Below are 24,800 nucleotides of genomic sequence, written 5' to 3'. Positions count from 1 at the left end.
TCACGGCTGGGATGCTGCAGGCACGTTCGGACTAATCGCCGCCGTCGGGCGACGGTCCGCACACGACGGGAGGCGAGAGTTCGGGCACGGCGGGCGGATTAAGGGCAGGGCACGAGACCAGAAGAGGCAGGGACACAGATAAGGGCCGGCTGGCGGGGGCGGGCCGCGCGCGGCGCGCCTGATGCGGCCGCTCCTGACTAATGGCGGCGGTCGGCGCGCGTTATTAATCGACGCGTTTCGCGGCTCGGGAGGCGGTGCGGACAAATTGCCCCGGGCAGGTGTGTGGCGCGGCGCGGCGCGGCGCGGCGCGGCGTGTAGCCGGGACGGCGTGTAGCGCGCGGCCTGGCTAATAAGGCAGCGCTTCCTCCGCGGGGGCGTCTGCCATTGTGACAGAGTCAGCGCCTATTAATATTAATGCTCACTCCCGGCTGCAGCGTAACATTTGTGTTCCCTGTGACAGTCATTAATCTTAATTCCACTCGCTTTTTTTTCTGGAAGCATAAAGGGCGGCAGCTAGCGGCAGTTTGAGGATGTACAGTTAGTGTATGGCCTATTGTAAGCTCTATCTCTCCGATTCAATCGCGGCTGAGCCTAATAAATGTTTCTGTTGGTAGAAGTTTGCCATCTGGCGACAGACTATTTCCACCGCTGCGACGCATGTAGTTACTACCACATTATACACTGAGTTAAGCCGGCCGGAGTGGCCGAGTGGTTCTAGGAGCTACAGTCTGGAACCGCGCGAACGCTACGTTCGCAGGTTCGAATCCTGCCTCGGGCATGGATGTGTGTGATATACTTAGGTTACTTAGGTTTAAGTAGTTCTAAGTTCTAGGGGTGACCTCAGAAGTTAAGTCCCATAGAGCTCATCGCCAGTCATACACTGAGTTCACAAAAGTCATGTGATGCCTCCTAATATCGGGTCGAACGTCCTCTTTTCCGCCGTAGTGTAGCAACTCGACCTGGTGCGAGCAAAGCAAGTCGTTGGAGGCGTCCTGTAGAAATATTTAGCCACGCTTCCTTTATAGCCATCCGCTATTGCGAAAGTATTGCCGGTGCAGGATTTCGTGCACGAATTGACCTCTCGATTATGTCTAATAAATGTTGGATGCGATTCATGTCGAGCGATCTGCGTGGCCAAATCTTTCGCCTGAGTAGTCCACAATGCTCTTCAAACCAACGACGAACAATTGTGGTTCGAAAATGGTTCAAATGGCTAAGAGCACTATGGAACTTAACTTCTGAGGTTACCAGTCACCTAGAACTTAAAACCACTTAAACCTAACTAACCTAAGGACAACGCTCACCTCCATGCCCGAGGCGGCCGTAGCGGTCACGCAGTTTCAGACTGTAGCGCCTATAACCGCTCGGCCACGCCGGCCGGCAACAATTGTGGCCCGGTGACATGGTACACTGTCATGCATAAAAACTCCATTGTTGAATGGCTGAAAATGCTTCGCGGGGTTTGCGCCACACTCGAACCTTACTTTCAGCTCATACCAACTGAAATGGGGGCTATGTGGCAGGGCCAGGATTTCCCACTCGTCTGTGGGGCAACCGTATCGTCACGAGCCCAGCAGAGGCGCTGCAGGCACTCGCGTCGGTCGTCTCCTGCCATAGCCCATTAACGCCAAATTCCGCCGCACTGTCCCAACGGATATCTTCGTCGTACGTCCAACATTGGTTTCTGCGGTTATTTCACCCAGTGTTGCTTGTCTATTAGCACTATACGCAAGCGCAGCTGCTCTCAGTCATTAAATGAAAGCCATCGGCCACTGCCTTGCCCGTGGTGAGAGGTAATGCTTGAAATTTTGTATTCTCGGCACACTCCCACTGTGGATCTTGGAATACTGTATTCCATGACGATTTGCGAAATGAAATGTCTCACGCTTCTAAGTCCAACTCCCATTCCGCGTTCGAAGTGTGTTAATTCCCGTCGTGCCGTCATAATCGCGACGGAAACCTTTTTACATGAATCAGTTGAGTACAAATGACAGCTCCGGCAATACACAGCCCTTGCACTACCTTGTGTACTCGATATTACCACTATCTCTATATATATATGCATATCGCTGTTATATGAGTTTTGCCACCTCAGTGTTTCTCCTTACGCAGGCCTTCCAATTACTATGGTAAGGAATGGCAATCGTAGTGCTTGCGAATGTGTATTCCGCGTTCTACGGATACATGTGGTCCGAGATCTGCTTTGTACAGCACAAACGCTATCGACGCCGACCTGTACTTCATTCTTTGTGTCTTGTTGCACAACGGATCCGCCCACCGCACTGCATGAAGCAAGTACGGCAACACCCTTAGAGAGCCATAAGACACTAAGGTTACCGGGGGCCCAACACGGAATAAATTATGCTGTTTTTATCAAAGCTCTCTAAGTCAACTTAAAATACGAATGCCCAACTTACTTCGCTGAAGCCTTGTCAATAGCACTGAAAGGCTAACGTGGTGCACGATCCCAGCTGCAGGTTGTCTATGTATCGTCTCCAAGGGCAAAAAAAAATTGATTTACTGTAAGGTAAGAGGCAGAAATTTCGTCACCTTAGTACTCTACAAATTGGTGTATGTGTTCCTCAATTTATCATCCACTTATAATCAAGTTACAATTAAACTATCGTAACATACTTGTCTTACACGTAAACACTGGAAAAACACAAATAGCATAAAATTATTCCTACTTTCATCTCCCACAAAAACTCTCAAAAGCACAATAGCACAACCAGTTCAATGTACACACATAAAAAGAAGGTTTGCATAACCTCGGTTCCGAGAGTTCCGGACCTGTACAGAAAATTGGAATAGAGGTCAATATAAACATCATTTCCTCCCTTTTTTTATTGCTCATGAAAACCACACATTGCATGTTGTACCACCTTACAACGAGACCTTCAGAGGTGCTAGTCCAGATTGCTATACACACCGGTACCTTCAGAACCCGGTAGCACGTCCTGCATTGATGCACATCTGTATTCGTCGTGCCATGCTATCCGCAAGGTCATCAAGGCACTGTTGTCCCACTTCTCAAAGGCGGGTCTGCGTTGATCCCTCGGAATGATTAGTGGTTCACGTCATCCATAAACATCCCTAAGTCTAGGGGACTGATGACCTCAGATGTTAAGTCCCAAAGTGCTTTGAACCATTTGAACTAACCAATGTTAAATTAGTTACATGAGTATTCGTTCCATGTCTTCCTGGGTACTTGCCTTATTTTTACAGTTATTACAGTTATTATACCTTCTGACCTTCTGTTTCATACTATTTTTTTTAATATTATGAATAATCTAGTTGCTACTCACCATATAGTGGAGACGCTGAGTCGCTGATAGGCACAACAAAAAGACTCTCAGAAAGTGAGCTTGTGGCCAACAAGTCCTTTGCCGGGAACAAACAATAACACACACACACACACACACACACACACACACACATACGCGCGCGAGCGCATACACACATGATCACAGTGTGGCTGATGAGGCCAGACTGTGGGCAGCAGCACATTTTGGGAAAAGCGACTGGACAGAGGTATAAAGAGGAAGCTGGAGTGGGTGGGGGTGCTGCTGCTATAACTGGGTATGGATGCTACAGGGTTGAGGTTAGCAGGGGGCGGTGACGGTAGAGGAAAACCAGAGAAGTAAAAGGAATGTGGATGCATTGGTGCAATAGAGGGTTGTGTAGTGCAGGAATGGGAACAGGGAAGAGGCTTTACAGGTAAGGATAATGACTAACGAAAACAGGCCAATATGCTTATAGAGACAGGGAAAGTTCCCACCTGTGTGCTTGTGATCGGCCTGGAGTAGGTGGTGCTGGGAAGATGTATGGGACAGACCTTGCATCTAGATCTATTACAGGGATATAAACAATGAGGCAAAGGGTTGTGAGCAGGGGTTGTGTAGGGATTTATGAGGATATTCTATAGGTTCAGTGGATGGTGGAATACCACAGAGGGAGAAGTCAGAAGTCTGGTGGGTAGAATATCCCTCATTTATGGACATGACAAAACGTAGTCGAAACCCTGGCAGGGAATGTGATTAAGTTGTCTGATATGAAGGCCAGCCTCGAGAAAGGTGGATTTTTGGGTTCAGTAGGACCAGGAGGAATGCGGATAGGTTGTCCTCACCCTTGATACAGACTACAAAGATGTCATCAACGAATCTGAATCAGGTGAGGGTTTGGGATTCTGGGTGTTTAGGAAGAATTCCTCTAGGTGGCCCATGAATAGGTTGGTGTTATGCAGGTGCCAATATCCGTATCCCATATTTGTTTGTAGGTATTGCCTTCAAAGGACAAGTAATTGTAGGTGAGGATATAGTTTGCAACAGCAACTAGGAAGTGGGTTGCAGTTTTGGAATCAATATGGCTTTGGGAGAGGTAGTGCTCAATAATGATGAGACCTTGGGCATTAGGAATGTTAGTGTAAAGGGAGCTGACATCAGTAGTGATGAGCAGGACACCATGTGGTAAAGGAACAGGAATTATCGAGAGTATGTGGATGGTATCTCTGATGCAGGGGCATAGGTTGCGGATAATAGGCTGAAGGTGTCGGTCTATGAGATCAGAGATTCTCTCAGTGGGAGTGCACAGTAAGAAGCCACAATGGAGCCACTGCCCCCAAATCACCCACTGTTAACTTCCCAGAATTTCTTAACCTTGAACATTGCATCACCATAATTCCCCAAATCCCTCAACATGCAAACTAACCTTACATTCACAGAAGCTTATCTGACATCTGACATCTGACATACCTGCTGACAGAGGCTCCATCACGTGGGCATTGTTTTAAAATGCAAGTATTACCTGCAGAGGGACTATACCAGCTGTCAGGTTCATCCACCTACAAGCTCTGCCACAGTGACGACATTCCACAAACCCAGCAGGCTCTCCTGTCTCTCCTCAAATCCTTAGGCCCATCTCAGAACATCTCCTGAGAGTCTATCCTTCTCCTCACACCATTCCTTGCATTCCTGCCTTCTATATGCTTCCTAAATTCCACCATCCCAACCATCCAGGACGCCCCATTGTGACCAGTTACCTGTGGCCTCACAGAGAGATCCTCTGCTCTCATAGACCAACAACTTCTCCCTATTACCCACAACTTACTCTCCAACATAAAAGGTACCAACTATTTACTGCATTGGCTCTGCACATTTTCTGTTCCTTCACCACATGATGCCCTGCTCATCACTATTGATGCCACCTTCATTTACACTAACCTCCCCAATGCCCATGACCTTACTACGATTGAAAACTAACTGATTCCAAACCTACAACCTAGTTTCCCGGACCAACTATATCCTCACCCAAAATTACTTGTCCTTTGAAGATCCTACAAACAAACCTGGGGTATGGCTGTCGGAACCTGCATGGCACCTAGGCCAATCTATTCATGGGCCAGCTAGAGGACTCAACCCTAGACACATAGAATCCCAAATCTCTTACCTGGTTCAGATTCGCTGATCACAACCCATTCACCTGTTCCTACTCAACCCAACATCCCATGTTCCTCAATGCTAACCTCCACCTCAAAGATGGCTACATCAGTACCTCCATCCACATCTTATCTGCCAGCCAGCAGCATTACCTTCACCTCAACAACTGACACCCATTCTATACCAAGAAGTCCCTTCCACACAGCCTAGCCATCCATGGCTGTCGCACCTGTAGTGACCAGCAGACCCTCTCGAAATATATAGGGGTCTGACAGATCATAATTACACTCCCAACCTTGTACAAAAACAGATCTCCTATGCCTTATTTCTCCAGTCATCCACCACCTCGCAAAGTCGTACAGTCTGACCATGAGGAGCATTCCCCAGGACTGGGGCAACTGAATCGCTTTTGCACCATAGTTTTGACTATCTCTCATTATGCACTGAAATAAGAAATGTATATCAGAACTGTCCTACCCATTATTACCCTTCCCACCCTTCCCACAGATGTATTCAACCATCCACCAAACTTAGGTAATATCGTCGTCCATTCCTACACAACCCTTGCTCCCAGCCTCTCGTCTCATGGCTAATATTCCTTTAGTAGCCCTAGTTGCAAGACCTGTCACATACATCCACCCACTTCCACCTAGTCCAGTCCAGTTAGAAGCACAATCTATTCAATCAAAGGCAAGGCTACTGGTGAAACCAATCATGTGATCTACAAGCTAAGTTGCAATCAATGTGCTCCATTCTAAGGGGGACAACCAACAAGTTGTCTGTCTATATGAATGACAATCGAAAAACTATGGCCAAGAAACGGCTGTACCACCCTGTTGCTGACTATGCCAACCAACACGACATTCTTCATTGCAATGTCTGCTTCACAGTCTGTGTCATCTGGATCCTTCTTGTCAATATCAGCCTTTCTGAATTGTGCAGGTGGGAACGCTCCCAGCAATATTTCCTATGTTCCCGTAATGCTCCTGGCATCAGTCTTTGTTAGTCATTGTTCTTACTCAATAGCCTCTTTCCTGATCCCATACCAGCATTACAAAGCACTTTATTTCACCAACACACCCACATTCTTTTCACTTCTCTCCTTTTCCAGAACCACCGCCTCCCCAGCACTCCATCTGACCTCCTGACTGCACCTAGCTCCCCTACCATTTCTGCATCTCGACCCTCTCTGCTCTCAAAAGCAGCACTTTACTGTCTCCCACCCCTACGCTGCTATCCTCCCCTCCCTGTCACAGACTCCTCCTTATCTCCACCACCCAGCTGCTTCTCCTATCATGCACTTCTGCTCGCAGTCTGGGCTCAGCAGTCAGAGACTAATCGTGTTTGTGTGTGTGAGTTGTGATTGCATGTGTGTGTGTCTGTGTGTGTCTGTGTATAGTCTTCTTCTGACAAAAGCCTTGTTGGCCGAAAGCTCACTTTCTGAAAGTCTTTCTGTTAAGCCTATCTGCGACTTAGCATTTCTGCTATATGAAGAATAGCAACTATCCTTTTCGAAATACTCTTACATTCTATTCTGGATGTTCTGTTGTTTGATATTGTATTGTTTCATAGATTTCTACATCTGATTATGCCTTTAAATCGTCGCATAACTGGTTGTGTATGATACTGCACTAAAGGAAGTGCTAACAGCTAATGTGGTTACCAAAAGGTTTTTAGAAATTTTTAATAGTTTTTTTATAAAATTCTTCTGTGTCGCAACAAATGGTCCTGAAGGGAAGTGCAACATCTCAACTGAGGCAGTTATTTCATTGTGTTGATAATCTGAATTCTGAGTTCACCCACTTCCCCATACAAAAAATTTTTGAATTTCTGTACAACTGTATAGCTTGATTGTATACCTTTTTTGAGAGATCTCACTAGCTTTTATCGTGTAATTGTCGGAGAGCCTGCCGCACGGGGTAGTCGCGCGGTCTAGGGCGCCTTGCCACGGTTCGCGCGGCTCCACCCGTCAGAGTCCCCCCTCTGACATGGATGTGTGTGTTGTCCTTAGTTTAAGTTAGATTAAGTAAGCCTAGGGACCGATGACCTCAGCAGTTTGGTCCCATAGGAACCAAATTTCCAATTTTATGACCGGAAAACACACGCTGATGCGAGTTTCCGTCTTTTAGGCTCAATTTCCTGTCTCATTACATTATATTGTGCAGGAATGTGAACCTTTCATACAACGGGAAGCATACTTTGAGTGAATTGAGCATTTAAGTATGAGAACAGTGGTGTCAGTTGGTCTACTATCTGTAATTATGCCATCTACGCTCAGTCAGTATCTGATGGATTCACAGACTGAAACTAATTGCATTCCTGCTCATACAGATGGACCTATAGTCTTCATTTGCAGTAACACTGAAACAAGCAGCAGTATACGAGAAAAGAGACGAATGGTACACTGATGGCAGCCAGATAATTCGTTAGCTGTCTTTTGTAACAGTGCAGTAACGTTGTTGCAAGGATTAAAAAACGTACCAGTACACAAGAAACGAAATGATAGAAATTCTTCTTGCGTATAACGGAGTTGTAGGCAATAGCAGAACACCTGCACGATTGAATGTATAAAGGTTTCGTAAGTGAAATGCTCCGCATCACTTGACGTTTGCATCAGCTGTGAGAATGATACGAGCAGGAATCTTTCGCTACCTGAGAGGACCCCCAAGAAAAACGAGTGATCGAAGGTCAATGAAACTTTGTGGAAACATTTTTAAGCCATTGTTGTTGTTGTTGTTGTTGTCTTCAGTCCTGAGACTGGTTTGATGCAGCTCTCCATACTACTCTATCCTGTGCAAGCTGCTTCATCTCCCAGTACCTACTGCAACCTACATCCTTCTGAATCTGCTTAGTGTACTCATCTCTCGGTCTCCCTCTACGATTTTTACCCTCCACGCTGCCCTCCAATGCTAAATTTTTGATCCCTTGATGCCTCAAAACATGTCCTACCAACCAATCCCTTCTTCTAGTCAAGTTGTGCCACAAACTTCTCTTCTCCCCAATCCTATTCAATACCTCCTCATTAGTTTTAAGCCATGTGGAAGAGAAAAAAAGAATAAGCTACCCAAAGAAACAAATTTTTATTCCAACGTGAGAGGGTAAAATTTCTTATTTGCGTACCATGTTTATGTTCCAGGTTACAAACGTTACTCCGTATGCAGTCTGTCTGCACCCACTACAGACTGGAACGGCATTAGAGATTGCTCTACTGCTGCCCGAAACATCTCAGGTGGGATATGGACCATAGAACGTTCACGTGACACGGCTCATGTACTGCTTGAAGATCGCACATTGCGTCCAGTATTCTCAACCATGTCAACCGTAACTTCAACAATTTCTGGCACAATTAACCATCAGTCCCCCAAGGAGCAATTTCCAAATCTACAGTTACTCCGAATCATGTTTTTCAATCCCGTTACGGAAAGAGGACCTCTCCGTATGCCTTTAAAGCGTCAATACTGGCCAAGAGCAACAGCATTATTGCTGTTGTTTTGATAAAGCAGCTTTACGAATAAAGCCTTGCTCACCGGGTCCGGATCCACGTTGACTGCCTGCAGCTGTAATGCACACTGATATAGGTACACTATGTGATCAAAAGTACCCGGACACCTGGCTGAAAATGACTTACGAGTTCGTGGCACCCTCCATCCGTAGTGCTGGAATTCAATATGGTGTTGGCCCACCCTTAGCCTTGATGACAGCTTCCACTCTCTCAGAAATACGTTCAATCAGGTGCTGGAAGGTTTCTTGGAGAATGGCAGCCCATTCTTCACGGAGTTCTGCACTGAGGAGAGGTATCGATGTCGGTCGTGAGACCTGGCACGAAGTCGGCGTCCCAAAATATGGCAAATGTGCTCTACAGGATTCAGGTCAGGACTGTGTGCAGGCCAATCTACCACAGGGATGTTATTGTCGTACAACCTCTCCGCCACAGGCCCGTGCATTATGAACAGGTGCTCGATCATGTTGAAAGATCCTATCACCATTCCCGAATTGCTCTTCAACAGTGAAAAGCAAGAAGGTGCTTAAAACATCGACGTAGGACTGTACTCTGATCGTGCCATACAAAACAACAAGGGGTGCAAGCCCCCTCCATGAAAAACACGACCATACCATAACACCACCGCCTCCGAATTTTACTGTTGACACTACACACGCTGGCAGATGACGTTCACCGGGCATTCGCTACACCCACACCCTGCCATCGGATCGCCACACTGCGTACCGTGATTCGTCACTCCACACAACGTTTTTTCACTGTTCAATCGTCCAATGTTATGCTCTTTACACCAAGCGAGGCGTCATTTGGCATTTACCGGCGTGATGTGTGGCTTATGAGCAGCCACTCTACTATGAAATCCAAGTTTTCTCACCTCTCTCCTAGCTGTCATAGTACTTGCAGTGGATCCTGACGCAGTTTGGAATTCCTGTGTGATGGTCTGTATAGATGTCTGCCTATTACACATTACGACCCCATTCGACTGTCGGATGTCTCTGTCAGTCAAAAGACTAGATCGGCATGTACGCTTTTGTGCTGTAAGTGTCCCTTCACGCTTCTACTTCACTATCACATCGGAAACAGTGGACGTAGGGATCTTTAGGAGTGTGGAAATCCCGCGTACAGGCGTATGACACAAGTGACACCCAATCTACTGACGACGTTCGAAGTCCATGAGTTCCGCGGAGCGCCACATTCTGCTCTCTCACGATATCTAATGACTACTGAGGTCGCTGTTATGGAGTACCTGGCAGTAGGTGGCAGCACAATCTACCTAATATGAGAAACGTATATTTTGAGGTGTCCGGATAATTTTGATCATATAGTGTACGTCGCCGTACCAGTACGGATGCTTAGCAGCAAGTCACGGCACTAGCATAACTAACATCGCAAATCTTGCAGCGCACTTTCTGATCTTCACTCCTAAAAATTTGTGTGCCCATACAGTAAGCATTTTTACTTCTATACTGGCTCAAGTGGCGAAAATTCATTTGTAATATTTATAATCACCCTATACAACATTGCGAGAAGAGAGAGTATTTCAGCGTGAAGTCTTTCCAAAAATGTAGCATGTATGGAGAGCAGCTCGTGTTTGCTACACTTCCTACATTTTTGTGTACCTAAGTGTGATATTGAGAAATACAAGGCTTTAGGAAAACGTATTCCATAGTATTAGAGTTGATAGTATGGATCAAAAAGATAAAAATGTCCAGCAAACATGGCTTCTAACAGGCATACCTTAAGAGGTATGAGGGCTTGTTCGAATTCACTCTACTGGTATTGTCGGGGATACAGCATGCAATAAAGATATGTTAATGTTGTTTTTTTAAACCTCATTGTCAGAATTCGGAAGTGGAGCACATAACCTGGATCTAACGGAACCATTGGTGTTGCGATAAGATTGTGAAATGCTTTTACATTACAGTTTTATCTTTGCATTTCCCAGCATATTGGAAGCGGCAGACATGATGTTTTGTTATGGTCTGGCAAATGGAGAAACTGTGGAGTCCATGTCCTGTGTGCTGAAAAGTATCCAGAACACTGGATAACATCTCCAGAATTATCCGGTTTTTCAGAGAGTGCTTGATTCCGTAAGGCCTAGGACAGAAGCATGCCATACTATGAATGTACACCTACTGAGCACCTCCTTCAGCCATGGTTCAAAATTGTAGGTTGTTCAGGTATGTACCGTAATAGCAAGCAGATTACATTAGCTGTTCTGCTGTTTTACGTTAAACAAATTAATGTATTCTCGTTTGTTTACTGCATTCCGCAGGTCTTTTGTCATAGCAAAGGTCTTGCAATACAAGAGACGTGTTTCACAAATGCTCACTGCTCTTAAGTTATGTAGTTATAAATTATGCGTTCTTTGGAAGTAAGATCTGGAAGCTGGAGAGATCTGAAGAGACTGAATGAGATTTTCTAACCGTATTTGCACCAACCTATAGTCTTCTAAAATTGTGCCCCCAGCGCAGAAGAGAGCTCGCCGCTGGTGGGATCTTCTTCTGGGGAGGCTGCTAAGTTGTCATCTAGAATCTGTGATTGTGCTTTCTATGGGATGCCACTTGCCCATGTTAGTCTCTGTATCTACAGATCTGTAGTACTGACGATCTTGGTAGGCAACACCTCGCATTAATGTATCCTGTTTGGTTATTATTTAAATATTCACACATTTGACACTGTCTTTTACAACACTCGCCATGGCTTTCTTAACTGTACGGTAACTTCCCTATCCACTTCCGATATAGAGAACGGCATGTCCGTCCCTCCAGAACGAAACATAGTTACGCGTCCGTCCCTCTAGAACGCCCGAAGCAGAATGACTAGCTTAGCCGAAGTACTTCGTCTCCCAGGCGCGCCAAGGCGACCTAAAGGTGTCCGAAGCACTATCATTTCTCTTACGTTTCTCAGAACTAGCGAAATTTAATAAACAAAATTGATAGAGTCGTAGGGTAACCAAGAGAGACTGTCATACTAAAAACTGGGAAAAATACAATGAAAAGTATATAAATAATTAACAAGAGGAGTTTGGCGCCTAGCACCCGAATGTGCCTACCAATCAGAAGCAAGTTCAGTACAATTGGCGCACTCTTCCACGGGACTGGTACATACTACCGAGCGAGATGGCGCAGTGGTAAGACACTGGACTCGCATTCGGGAGGACGACGGTTCAATCCTGCGTCCGGCCATCCTGATTTAGGTTTTCCGTGATTTCCCTAAATCACTCCAGGCAAATGCCGGGATGGTTCCTCTGAAAGGCACGGCCGACTTCCTTCCCCATCCTTCCCTAATCCGATGAGACCTATGACCAAGCTGTCTGGTCTCCTTCCCCAAACCAACCAACCAACTGGTACATACTGTACCATCTGTCGCTGGTACCTCACTCCAGTTTTGTACAATATGCTACTTCGCGCGTATCAAGATGCATCAAGACGAGTTTCTAGAAAGATAAAATACTGATGGCCACAGAAAGGAATATCACATACTTGTCTTGTTTTGGTCCTCACTATCACCTTTCAAAACATGGAATCATTTTTAATACCCTGTACACAGTATGTATCATAGGCGTCTTAAATACTGTATCAGTTATTGTGTAATTCTGCCTAGTATTAGGTCTCCAAAACAGAATCGGACAATGTACACTCCTTTCAAATGGTTTTCCTTGAAAGGGACGTTTAGGTATACTTTGAAGAGGAATCGTCCACCAGCATCCACCAGGTGGCACATGCAATGCTCATATCTTGTGCAAACGTTTGAAGAGTTGTCTGTGAACAAAGCTACATGGACATCATTTGCAGTAACAGTGGAGGAACAGATACGACCTAATCGTATTTACAATACTGTATGCTCCGCTCACAATTCGCGAATGTAATGCTATTTATCAATGAATTCAAGTTCACTAGAGACGACATTGTGAATTTCAATAACGCTCTAATATGGGTAGAAAACAATTTACATACGCAAGTGGTTGGAATTAACTAAAACATGTTCATTGTTACGCAAGGACTGTGATAATCGATGTTTTAATCACTGGACCGTAACTAATACGAACCAGAGTAACAGGACCCATCTACTTCATTCTGCTCAAAGATGTTTCTCCTGTCCTATCAGACGAAGTGCTGCTAAAGGCCCATCAGGATCTACAGCTTGTTTTAATAGCCGAGTCTACAAAGAAAACTTAGGGGCAAAATTCGTGTAGTCGTTAATTTTTGTGCAGTGGTGCAAGGGAGTGCCACGAACAACACACAAAAAAATCTCGACCACTTGGGGTGAACATAGGCGCGAGGTTTCAAAGTGACTCTTTTATGCCTTTCAAGAATAACTCGAAAACCGCAGCATCCAGCAAAGGTGTTTCCCGGTACAAAACTGAAATACATTAAATTTCCTACAAAATAGGTCTCCAGGGGTAACAGTTGCCGCGTTTCAGGGGATGGAAGAAACGTAGATTATTAGAAATGACGTTTCAGTAGTATAAAATTAGTGCTTATTTTTAAACGCACTGTATTAAGAACCACGTCTAAGCGCAGTAGAACCGCATTAGGAGAGAAATTGTTTTTTGGGGGCTTAACAGGGCCGAGGGAGAGGGGGCGGATGTAGCGCAGAGAAATGTAAGCGAATTTAGCTTGCTGAGTTTTGGCCATGCACTTTCCTCCTCCATAGGTCAGTAAACTGAGGATCGAGCACCTTATTTCACGCTCTGTGCCCCTCAGTACGTCACAAGAACCAACAACAGATTCCAGAATGAGATTTTCACTCTGCAGCGGAGTGTGCGCTGATATGAAACTTCCTGGCAGATTAAAACTGTGTGGCGGGCCGAGAATCGAACTCGGGACCGAATTCGAGTCTCGGTCAACCACACAGTTTTAATCTGCCAGGAAGTTTCAACAACAGACTGTTTCACGAAGTTACACTCCTGGAAATTGAAATAAGAACACCGTGAATTCATTGTCCCAGGAAGGGGAAACTATTGACACATTCCTGGGGTCAGATACATCACATGATCACACTGACAGAACCACAGGCACATAGACACAGGCAACAGAGCATGCACAATGTCGGCACTAGTACAGTGTATATCCACCTTTCGCAGCAATGCAGGCTGCTATTCTCCCATGGAGACGATAGTAGAGATGCTGGATGTAGTCCTGTGGAACGGCTTGCCATGTCATTTCCGCCTGGCGCCTCAGTTGGACCAGCGTTCGTGCTGGACGTGCAGACCGCGTGAGACGACGCTTCATCCAGTCCCAAACATGCTCAATGGGGGACAGATCCGGAGATCTTGCTGGCCAGGGTAGTTGACTTACACCTTCTAGAGCACGTTGGGTGGCACGGGATACATGCGGATGTGCATTGTCCTGTTGGAACAGCAAGTTCTGTTGCCGGTCTAGGAATGGTAGAACGATGGGTTCGATGACGGTTTGGATGTACCGTGCACTATTCAGTGTCCCCTCGACGATCACCAGGGGTGTACGGCCAGTGTAGGAGATCGCTCCCCACACAATGATGCCGGGTGTTGGCCCTGTGTGCCTCGGTCGTGTGCAGTCCTGATTGTGGCGCTCACCTGCACGGTGCATCATTGGCACCAAGGCAGAAGCGACTCTCATCACTGAAGACGACACGTCTCCATTCGTCCCTCCATTCACGCCTGTGGCGACACCACTGGAGGCGGGCTGCACGATGTTGGGGCGTGAGTGGAAGACGGCCTAACGGTGTGTGGGACCGTAGCCCAGCTTCATGGAGACGGTTGCGAATGGTCCTCGCCGATACCCCAGGAGCAACAGTGTCCCTAATTTGCTGGGAAGTGGCGGTGCAGTCCCCTACGGCACTGCGTAGGATCCTACGGTCTTGGCGTGCATCCGTGCGTCGCTGCGGTCCGGTCCCAGGTCGACGGGCACGTGCACCTTCCGCCGACCACTGGCGACAACATCGATGTACTGTGGAGACCTCACGCCCCACGTGTTGAGCAATTCGGCGGTACGGCCTCCCGCATGTCCACTATACGCCCTCGCTCAAAGTTCGTCAACTGCACATACGGTTTACGTCCACGCTGTCGCGGCATGCTACCAGTGTTAAAGACTGCGATGGAGCTCCGTATGCCACGGAAAACTGGCTGACACTGACGGCGGCGGTGCACAAATGCTGCGCAGCTAGCGCCATTCGACGGCCAACACCGCGGGTCCTGGTGTGTCCGCTGTGCCGTGTGAGTGATCATTGCTTGTACAGCCCTCTCGCAGTGTCCGGAGCAAGTATGGTGGGTCTGACACACCGGTGTCAATGTGTTCTTTTTTCCATTTCCAGGAGTGTATATCCACAATCCACAGCGTGTCTTGTGAATGATTGGCAACAGAGTGTGCAGACAAGTCTCGGGGGTATTAGTTTGCACAAAGTGCGTGAACACTACATGCAGTACAGAGATGCATTACTAATAATACTAACGCAATTAACACATATGGACATAATTTATGGGGGCAAACTGATTCTTAGTCATCCTGTACGTCAACTGTAGCGTTCTTCCAGAAAAGGCAACTGCCCCCAACAAGAGCGCTGCTCGCTTACGGTTTACGGACCATGTCTCCCCAGCATTTCCTGTCCATTCTCTAACGAGGCTAGACGGAACAACTTTGCTGACCATGTGTCTGTATAGCGGAATTATTTTCTTTTTACTAACTTAATAGGTACTTGCAATGGTTATATGAGCTTTTATGTGAAGTATGTTAATATAAACAATGGCTGAGAAGTAGTTTATTTTAGAAGTGTGATAGTGACAATGATCTATGTTGTGTTGATGGGAAAAGGAGCGGTAAATGTGACATCTTACTGATGTTTGTCATTGACAGCGTATTGCTAAGCCCTATGATTGAGTTGTAGTCACTTGGTGATGAATTAGTGAATGATCGGAAAGAGCTGTATCTCTCATGTTGTGTGACTGGTAGACTACATAAATCTGCTCCATTCAGGAACGATGACACTTCTATAGGGGGTTGCACTGAGTGGAACTATATGTTACAAATCCACAGTACTTCTTCCGAAATGGGTGTGAATATTTCTGCTGGAATGGGACTGATAATGTTGAGTTCTAGAACAGTATTGTGCTGAAATGCATTGCTCGACCATTGTTTGAAGTTTCATAACACCTCGGTGACCTACTTTTGTTGTAGAGGGAGCAAAAATATAAGCCTCTATGTCTATTCAGATGCTGGGCAAGCTGAGGCTGGCGTTGCGCATTTGATATTCTCAAGCTGCGAAAAGTATTCCAGCAATTGATACTGGAGAAATCGACATTTCAGAATACATATTTGAGCTGTGGCGCCATTGAGTTAGCAGACCTGTCTGGCGCCGCTGGCTCAGATGTAATATTGACTATCCCTCTTGCAGCCCCTTTGCTAATATCTTTGAGGAAGAGTTGGTATCTGTAGGTTGTGTCCTTAGAAGGTCTTTTTTTTCTCTCTATAATGTATTTCAATGCTCCAGATACGACGGGCTGGCAGCATCATAGGCGCCGCTCTTCAGATGAGAGATAAACAGTAAGTACAAAACATGGAGTCATCTAGAATAACATAAGGAGGAAATATCGCGAAACATACATATAAAAGGGGAAACATAATGTACACGAAAATGCCACACACTGTGATTAAAAGAAACACAAGGTGAAGTACGGTTGGAGCATGAAATTAGTGATGGGTGACGTAGCACATAACAATCACTTTCAGAAGCCCTATGTATAAGTCCAGCACATGATTACAATCACAGCTCTTGACATCACAGGAGAACAGCACCAAACACAACACTGACCTAGCACACCGACGACGATGAACAAATTGAGAGGATCTGCCAGGGAGGATGGAGATTAGGGAGAAGGGAAGAAAGGGGGGAGGGCTGTTGCTAGAGGGATGAGAGGGGAGGCGACAGGGGGCGCGCCGAAGGGGGCTGGGAATGGAAGGACGTGGGAGGAAAACAGTCGAGGAGGGTGTGAAGAAACTCAGGGGGAAGGAGGAAAATTAGCTCTGGAAGGAGAGAAGAGGAAAAAGGACCCTGGGGAAGGGCGGGGGTAACAAGGCCAGGCTACGATTGGAAGGAAGGGTAGATGTCATGATGAAGTTCAACATCTGGGAGGGTGAGGTGCTGGAAATTGCCCTGATGAAGGAGATAGGGGGCGTGGAGGTGGAATTGGTTCAAATGGCTCTGAGCACTATGGGACTTAACATCTGAAGTCAACAATCCCCTAGAACTCAGAACTACTTAAACATAACTAACCTAAGGACATCACACACATCCATGCCAGAGGCAGGATTTGAACCTGCGACTGTAGCGGTCGAGCAGTTCCAGACCGAAGGGCCTAGAACTGCATGGCCACACTGGCTGGCTGTGGAGGTGGAGAGAGGGAGGAAAACAGCGATAGAGGTGCAGCAATGGGGGGTGGTGGCGCAGGAGCACACCAAGGGGTGGAGGGATCAAGTCTGCAGACAGTGTAAAGGATGTAGATATGTTGGAGGAGGAGGAGGAGGCGAGGGAAGGGGAGGAGGTCATACAGGAGGTGTGTGGGGGAAGGAAGGGAGATATGGAAGGGAAGATGGAGCACATGGCGTTCAAGGATTTTGAGGGCCTTATAAAGACGGGGGAGGGGGGGGGGAGAGGGAGGAGACAGAGATCCAGGCAATGCTGGCACAACAGAGGATAAGATGGATGAGGGATTTGTAGGTATGGAGGCTGGTGGAAGGCTGCAATCCCCATGTCTGGCCAGAAAGGAGTATGAGGATGCAGATGTGGAATGGGCTTTCTGCTAGATGGTCAGGAGATGAGGGGGTCCAGGTCAGGTGATGGTTGAGGGTGAGGCCAAGGTATCTCAGGGATGGGGGGTGAGCTGAATGGGACGACCATAAATGGTGAGATAAAAATTATGGGAATGGAAGGAATAGGTGGTGCAGCTTAAGATGTTTGCCTGGATTTTGAGGGGCTGATACGAAGGAACCACTGGTTACACCAAGTGGTGAACTGGTCAATGTGGGTTTAGAGGTGCATTGGGACTGTTGAAGGATAGGAAACCAGGAAGGCAGTGTCATGAGCATATTGGAGCTGGTGGATAGGTGGGGGTGGCTTTGATATATCTGTAGTGTAGAAGAGATAGAGGAGAGAGGAGAGAATGAAGCCCTGGGGGACGCCAGCAGTGGGATAAAAGATTCAGGAGTTGGCATCATGGAGGGTGACATAGGAAGGATGGCGTGAGAGGAGGGAAGCGACCAGATAGACAGAATTGATAGGCAGGGCGTAAGTTTGGAGTTTAAAGAGGAGACTGTGATGCCATATGCAGTTGTAGGTATTTTAGAGGTCGAGGGAAACAAAAATGGAAGAGCGAATGGGAGCAAGTTAAGTGACGAAGGTATCAGCGCATTCTATGACGGTGGGGAAAAGGGAATAATCAAAGTTGGGATCATCAGGGTTGGAGAAGACCTCAGAAAGGTGGAAAGTAAAGTGGTGGGCCTTACAGATGTTACTGGGAAGGGGGTGAGCGTTATGGAGAAGGGGGTAATGGGGTGCAGAATGGGGTGCAGAATGGGAACCAGTCAGGCAATGGAAGGGTAACCAGTACTTGGAGCAGTTTATAGGGAAGGTGGCGTTCAGTTGTGTACAGTCTGGCGCCAGTCCGGGCGTTTCTTTGGTGTGATGAGTTTCCGAACATTTTGCTGTATTTGCTGGTGGCATTGGAGGGTATCTCTGTCACAAGTGCTCTTGAAGGAGCGATAGAGGTGGCAGGATTCACGGAGGACAGCCCACAGAGGGAGAGTGGGATGGTGGTGGTGGATGGTTTTAGCAGGAAGATGGGCCTTCTGAAGTAAGGATGCGGCATGGATGATGTTGTCAGGGTGGTGATAGGTAAGAGGGTGGCTTTCATCCTGGGAGGCGATGGATTCCAAGCAGGCATCCCAGTTGGCATGATGGTAGTCATGAACTACCTTGGGAGGGGGTGCAGGGTGGGGAGCCAGAGGGGAGAGGGTGCAGTGAGCAGACATTATGGTGATGACGGGGAGATGGTCGCTACCTGTGGGGTCAAAGATGACGGCGATGCGCCCAAGGAAGTTGACCGAGGCAATGGGTAGTGTTGCTTTTTGGATGGCTGTTTTGGGGAAGGTTAACAAGCTCACCTTGGATCAAGAGGAAGAACTGATGCCACTGCCGTAGGGCGGCAGGGGAGCAGCTATGGACGTTGATGTTGATGGAAATAACATAGGTGGAGAAGGTGTGGTCAATGTGGGAGATGAAGTCATAGGGAATAGGAACAGTGGAGTGGACATAGATGGTGATGCAGGTGATGGTGAGGGAGGAAAAAGGCACTGTGAATAAGGTGTTTTGTGTGGTCATTGAGGAACAATTTTCGCCAGATGGTGATGTGCTTAAGGTGGCCGATGGTGACTCGACTCCACCCTGCACTCAAGGACCAGGTGCATCATTTGAATGGAGGATACAAGGAGAGGTGCAGATAGTATGGTAGGGCTGGAGAAATGTTTTGTTCAGGAGGAAGGCATCGAGCTGGTGGTGGGAGAGGGTGTTTATACTTATTAGTTGGTAGGGAAGGAGCAGATGTTCAGGAAGAGGATGCAGCACTCGTTCCGCACCATGATGGGAGGAGAGGGGAGGACGAAGAGATGGGAGGGAAGAGGCTTAAACCAGGGTGTCAATGCAGGTGAAGGTGAAGTGGGCTTGGTTGTGGGAGTAAGTGGCGAAGGTGTTAAGGTGAAAGATGGAGTGGGCGGCGAGGGAGATCTGTTGGAGGGTGTGGGAGTGGCAGGAGAGGTTTAGATTTACACTTGTTGGAGTAGGTGGGATGGGGGTCATTGCAGGTGTTACAAGAAGGAGGGATGGCAAGGTTGGGGCAGTTTTTGAGAATATGGGAGGCCTTGCAATGGGGACAGGAGAGGAGTTTTAGCAGTTGGGGGTCAGGTGATCATTAAACATGAAGCAGCACTGGCAGCAGTAGGATTGGCGAGGGGATTTGGAGGATTTAACAGGGTGGTGGTGGTGGAAAATCAGGGCACCTTGGGTCAGGAGGCGGTCGATGGAAGGTGCAGACTCCGAAAAGACATGCATGAGATAAGTGGGACTGAGGGCATTGTGGATACAGTCAGAAAAGCAGATTCCCAGGTTGGGGTGTGAGTTCAGTTCAGCCAGCACCTTATCCTCTGTGATCAATGGGCTGCGGTTGGTGATCGTGGTGGTGTAGACTGGGAGGTGATGGGGAGGCTGGGGCTGATGAAGAGAGGAAGAGGAGAGGATGGATGTCAGGGACAGGTGGGGGCCAAACATGATGGGCAGGAGTTTATGGAGGAGGTCCATATGAATGGAGGGGGGCTTTATGAGGACTTAGACCCTGCAGGGAATCAATAGGGAGAAGGGGGCAGCTGGGAGATACTTTTGTATCTCCATGGTGAAGGTACAGGCACCAAGGAACTTGGGCTCCAGAGTTGACAGGATAAAGGTGGGGGCTGGGGTGTGGGTGACAGGAAGAGGGGTGGTATCCTTGGAGACGATGGTGGGAAAGGGAGGAGGCGATGACTTTTTGTGGGAAGTGGTGGGAGCAGAGTCAGAATCGACACGTTTCTTGTTTTTTTTTTGGAGAGTGTAGGCTGGGAGGAGAGGAGTGGGATGGGGAGGAGAGGGAGGTGCCGGGTGGCAGATCTTGTAGGTGTGGTGGACATGCTGGAGATGTGGCCAGGTCAGTTATGGCAATTATTGCCCAGCATAATGTGATGTGGGCAGGGGAGGCTGATGATGAAGCGATTGGGGGGGGGGTGAGAGAGGGGAAGCTGACCACCTGAGGGGCAACAGCAGAGGCGTACATGAGGTTTGGGGAAAGGAGTGAGGGCAGGATTGGGAGCTCTTGCAGTTGTGGGGGCTTTGGTGAGAAGGTAGGTGTGGGGGTAAACAGCAGGGGAGGACAGGAGAATGGGTGAGTGCGGGGATTGGGGACAAGATATAAGGGGGGAGGCCAGGGGCAACATTCCAGGAAGTGACAGTGGAAGTAGGGAGGGGGATGTGTAGATGACAGTGGAGGTGAGATGGTTCATGACAGACGGACAGCGATAGAGGGATGGATGGAAACGATGGACGGCAGCAGACGGCGACGGACGGCTAGAGACGGACGGACAGCAGGCGCCGGCGAGCACTGGGAAGCGGCGGACAGCTCTGGGCGGCGGCGGCGAGCTCCGGGTGGCGGCTGACAGACAGACAGACAGACGAATGGGCGGGTAGGCAGGCAGGTGGATGGACGGACGGACGACAACAGCGGCCGGCGGTGGCGGGCAGCGGGTGGTGGCGGCGGCGACGGACGACTGTGGCCGGCAGGCAGGCAGGCAGGCAGGCAGGGAGGAGGACATACAGACGGCTACAGCAAGGGACTCTTCCAAAGTGCAGATTCCACCATGAGGGAAGCCCAGGCAGTGTAATCCGTCGACTTGGAATCGAGGGGATCCAACCACTGAAATGCTTAGAAGGTATTTGCTTGCTGATATATGTCAAAGAGAGTGGAGGAGTGGACAGAGGTTCAGGACAGTCTCTTGTCCTGGGGATGGGAAACTACCCCTGAAGGCGGAAGAATCAGCAATGATCAACAGCGTGAGGATGCAGAAGACAATGGAAACCATTGCGTTAAAGACATGTAACGTGTATCCACAGGACATGTGGCCTGTAATTGAAGTGTCATGATGACCTCTCCATTGGCGAAAGATTCCAGAATAGTCCCCTAGTTCGATCTCTGGGAGGGGAATGCCAAGGGGGAGGTTACCATGACCAAAAGATTGAATAATAAACAAAAAAATAAAGTTCTACGTGTTGGGGCGTGGAATGAAGGAAGCTTGAACGTGATAGGGAAACTAGAAAATCTGAAAAGGGAAACGCAGAGGTTCAATCTAGATATAGTAGGGCTCAGTGAAGTGAAGTGGAAAGAAGACTAGCACTTCCGGTCAGATGAGCGCAGGTGACGCCTGTATATAAGAAGAGTTCTGCCAGAGGCCTTATCAAAGAGGGCGGAGGAGCGGATGGAGGTTCAGGGCACTCTCTTGTCCTAGGGGTGGGAAATTGCCCCTAAAGGCGGAAGAATCAGCAATGATCAACGACATGAGGATGCAGAAGGCAATGGAAACCACTGCATTAAAGACACGTAACGTGTATCCACAGGACATGTGGCCTGTAGTTGAAGAAGTGTCATGATGATCTCTCCATTGGCAAAAGATTCCAGAATAGTCCCCCATTCGGATCTCCGGCAGGGGACTGCCAAGGGGGAGGTTACCATGAGAAAAATATTGAATAATCACCGAAAGGATAACGTTCTACGAGTCGGGGCGTGGAATGTCAGAAGCTTGAACGTGGTAGGGAAACTAGAAAATCTGAAAAGGGAAATGCAGAGGCTCAATCTAGATATAGTAGGGGTCAGTGAAGTGAAGTGGAAGAAAGACAAGGATTTCTGGTCAGATGATTATCGGGTAATATCAACAGCAGCAGAAAGTGGTATAACGAGAGTAGGATTCGTTGTGAATAGCAAGGTAGGGCAGAGAGCGCTCCTGTGAACAGTTCAATGACGGGGTTGTCCTTATCAGAATCGGCAGCAAACCAACATCGACAACGACAGTTCAGATGTACATGCCGACGTCGCAAGCTGAAGAGATAGAGAAAGTGTATTACTATATTGAAAAGATAATACAGTATGTAAAGGGGGATGAAAATGTAGTACTCATGGGGACTGGAATACAGTTGCAGGGGAAGGAGTAGAAGAAAAGGTTACAGGAGATTATGGGCTTGGGACAAGGAATGAGAGAGGAGAAAGACTAATTGAATTCTCTAACACGTTTCAGCTAGTACCGTGTTCAAGAATCACAAGAGGAGTAAGTATACTTGGAAAAGGCCTGATGATATGGAAAGATTTCAGTCAGGTAACAAACATCATGGTCAGGCAGAGATTCCGAAATAAGATACTTGATTGTAAGGTGTACCCAGGAGCAGATATGGACTCGGATTACAATATAGTAGTGATGAAGAGTAGGCTGTAGTTTAAGACATTAGCCAGGAAGAATCAATATGCAAAGAAGTGGGATACGGAAGTACTAAGGAATGACGGGATACGGTTGAAGTTGTCTAAAGCTATAGATATAGCAATAAGGAATAGCTCAGTAGGCAGTACAGTTGAAGAGGAATGGACATCTCTAAAAAGGACCATCACAGAAGTTGGGAAGGAAAACATGCAAAGAAACCATGGGTAACAGAAGAAATATTTCAATTGATTGCTGAAAAGAGGACGGACAAAAATGTTCCGGGAAACTCAGGAATACAGAAATACAAGTTGCTGAGGAATGAAATAAATAGGAAGGGCAGGGAAGCTAAGACGAAATGGCTACAGGAAAAATGTGAAGTCATCGAAAAGAAATGATTTTCGGAAGGACAGACTCAGCACACAGGAAAGTCAAAACAACCTTCGTGACATTAAAGGCAAAGGTGATAACATTTGAGTGCAAGGGGAATTCCACTGTTAACTGCAGTGGAGTGAGCGGATAGGTAGAAAGAAAACATTGAAAGCCTTTATGAGGGGGAAGATCTGTCTGATGTGATAAACGAAGAAACAGGAGTCGGTTTAGAAAAGATAAGGGATTCAGTATTAGAATCAGAATTTAAAAGAGATTTGGAGAACTTAAGATCAAATTAGGCAGAAGGGACAGACAACAATTCATCAGAATTTCTAAAATCATTGGGGGAGGTGGCAACAGAACGACTATTCAGGTTGGTGTTGGGAATGTGTGAGTCTGGCGACATATCATCTGATTTTCGGGAAAGCATCATCCACGCAATTCCGAGGACGGCAAGAGCTGACAAGTGCGAGAATTATCGCACAATCAGCTTAACAGCTCATGCATCCAAGTTGCTTACAAGAATAATATACAGAAGAAGGAAAAGAAAATTGAGGATACGCTAGATGACGATCAATTTGGCTTTGTTGTTGTTGTGGTCTTCAGTCCGGAGACTGGTTTGATGCAGCTATCCATGCTACCCTATCCTGTGCAAGTTTCTTCATCTCCCAGTACCTGCTGCAACCTACATACTTCTGAATCTGCTTATTGTATTCATCTCTTGGTCTCCCTCTACGATTTTTACCCTCCACGCTGCCCTCCAATGCTACATTTGTGATCCCTTGATGCCTCAGAACATGTCCTACCAACCGGTCCCTTCTTCTCGTCAAGTTGTGCCACAAACTCTTCTTCTCCCCAGTTCTATTCAATACCTCCTCATTAGTTATGTGATCTACCCATCTAATCTTCAGCACTCTTCTGTAGCACCACATTTCGAAAGCTTCTATTCTCTTACTGTTCAAACTATTTATAGTCCATGTTTCACTTCCATACATGGCTACACTCGATACAAATACTTTCAGAAACGACTTCCTGACACTTAAGTCTATACTCGATGTTAACAAATTTTTCTTCTTCAGAAACGCTTTCCTTACCATTGCCAGTCTACATTTTATATCTTCTCTACTTCGACCATCATCAGTTATTTTGCTCCCCAAATAGCAAAACTCCTTTACTACTTTAAGTATCTCATTTCCTAATCTAATTCCCTCAGCAACACCCGATTTAATTTGACTGCAATCCATTATCCACGTTTTGCTTTTGTTGATGTTCATCTTATATCTTCCTTTCAAGACACTGTCCATTCCGTTCAACTGCTCTTCCAAGTCCTTTGCCATCTCTGACAGAATTACAGTGTCATCGGCGAACCTCAAAGTTTTTACTTCTTCTCCATGGATTTTAATAACTACTCCGAATTTTTCTTTTGTTTTCTTTACTGCTTGCTCAATTTACAGATTGAACAACATTGGGGAGAGGCTA

The 24,800-nt window shown here is 47.1% G+C and overlaps 1 protein-coding gene across 1 annotated transcript; it reads right to left on the bottom strand.

Annotated features, from left to right (window-relative positions):
* On the bottom strand, positions 1–21,302 carry LOC126273367 (uncharacterized). Its single transcript, XM_049976917.1, has 2 exons — positions 21,066–21,302; positions 1–378 (listed from the first exon to the last, which is right to left on the bottom strand). The coding sequence occupies exons 1-2, from the start codon at positions 21,300–21,302 to the stop codon at positions 1–3; spliced, it is 615 nt and encodes a 204-aa protein (XP_049832874.1).
* Positions 21,303–24,800: the final 3,498 nt, after the last annotated feature.

This window comes from Schistocerca gregaria, chromosome 5 (assembly GCF_023897955.1).
Source record: "Schistocerca gregaria isolate iqSchGreg1 chromosome 5, iqSchGreg1.2, whole genome shotgun sequence".
Classification (NCBI taxonomy): Eukaryota; Metazoa; Arthropoda; class Insecta; order Orthoptera; family Acrididae; genus Schistocerca; species Schistocerca gregaria.
This window is presented reverse-complemented; position numbering and strand designations above follow the sequence as displayed.

Coding starts and splice junctions, on each gene's coding strand:
- LOC126273367 (XM_049976917.1), bottom strand. CDS start 21,302: ATGTCCTCCTCCCTGCCTGCCTGCCTGCCTGCCTGCCGGCCACAGTCG. Junction 379..21,065: donor CCGGCGCCTGCTGTCCGTCC/GTCTCTAGCCGT, acceptor TCACAATGGCAG/ACGCCCCCGCGGAGGAAGCG.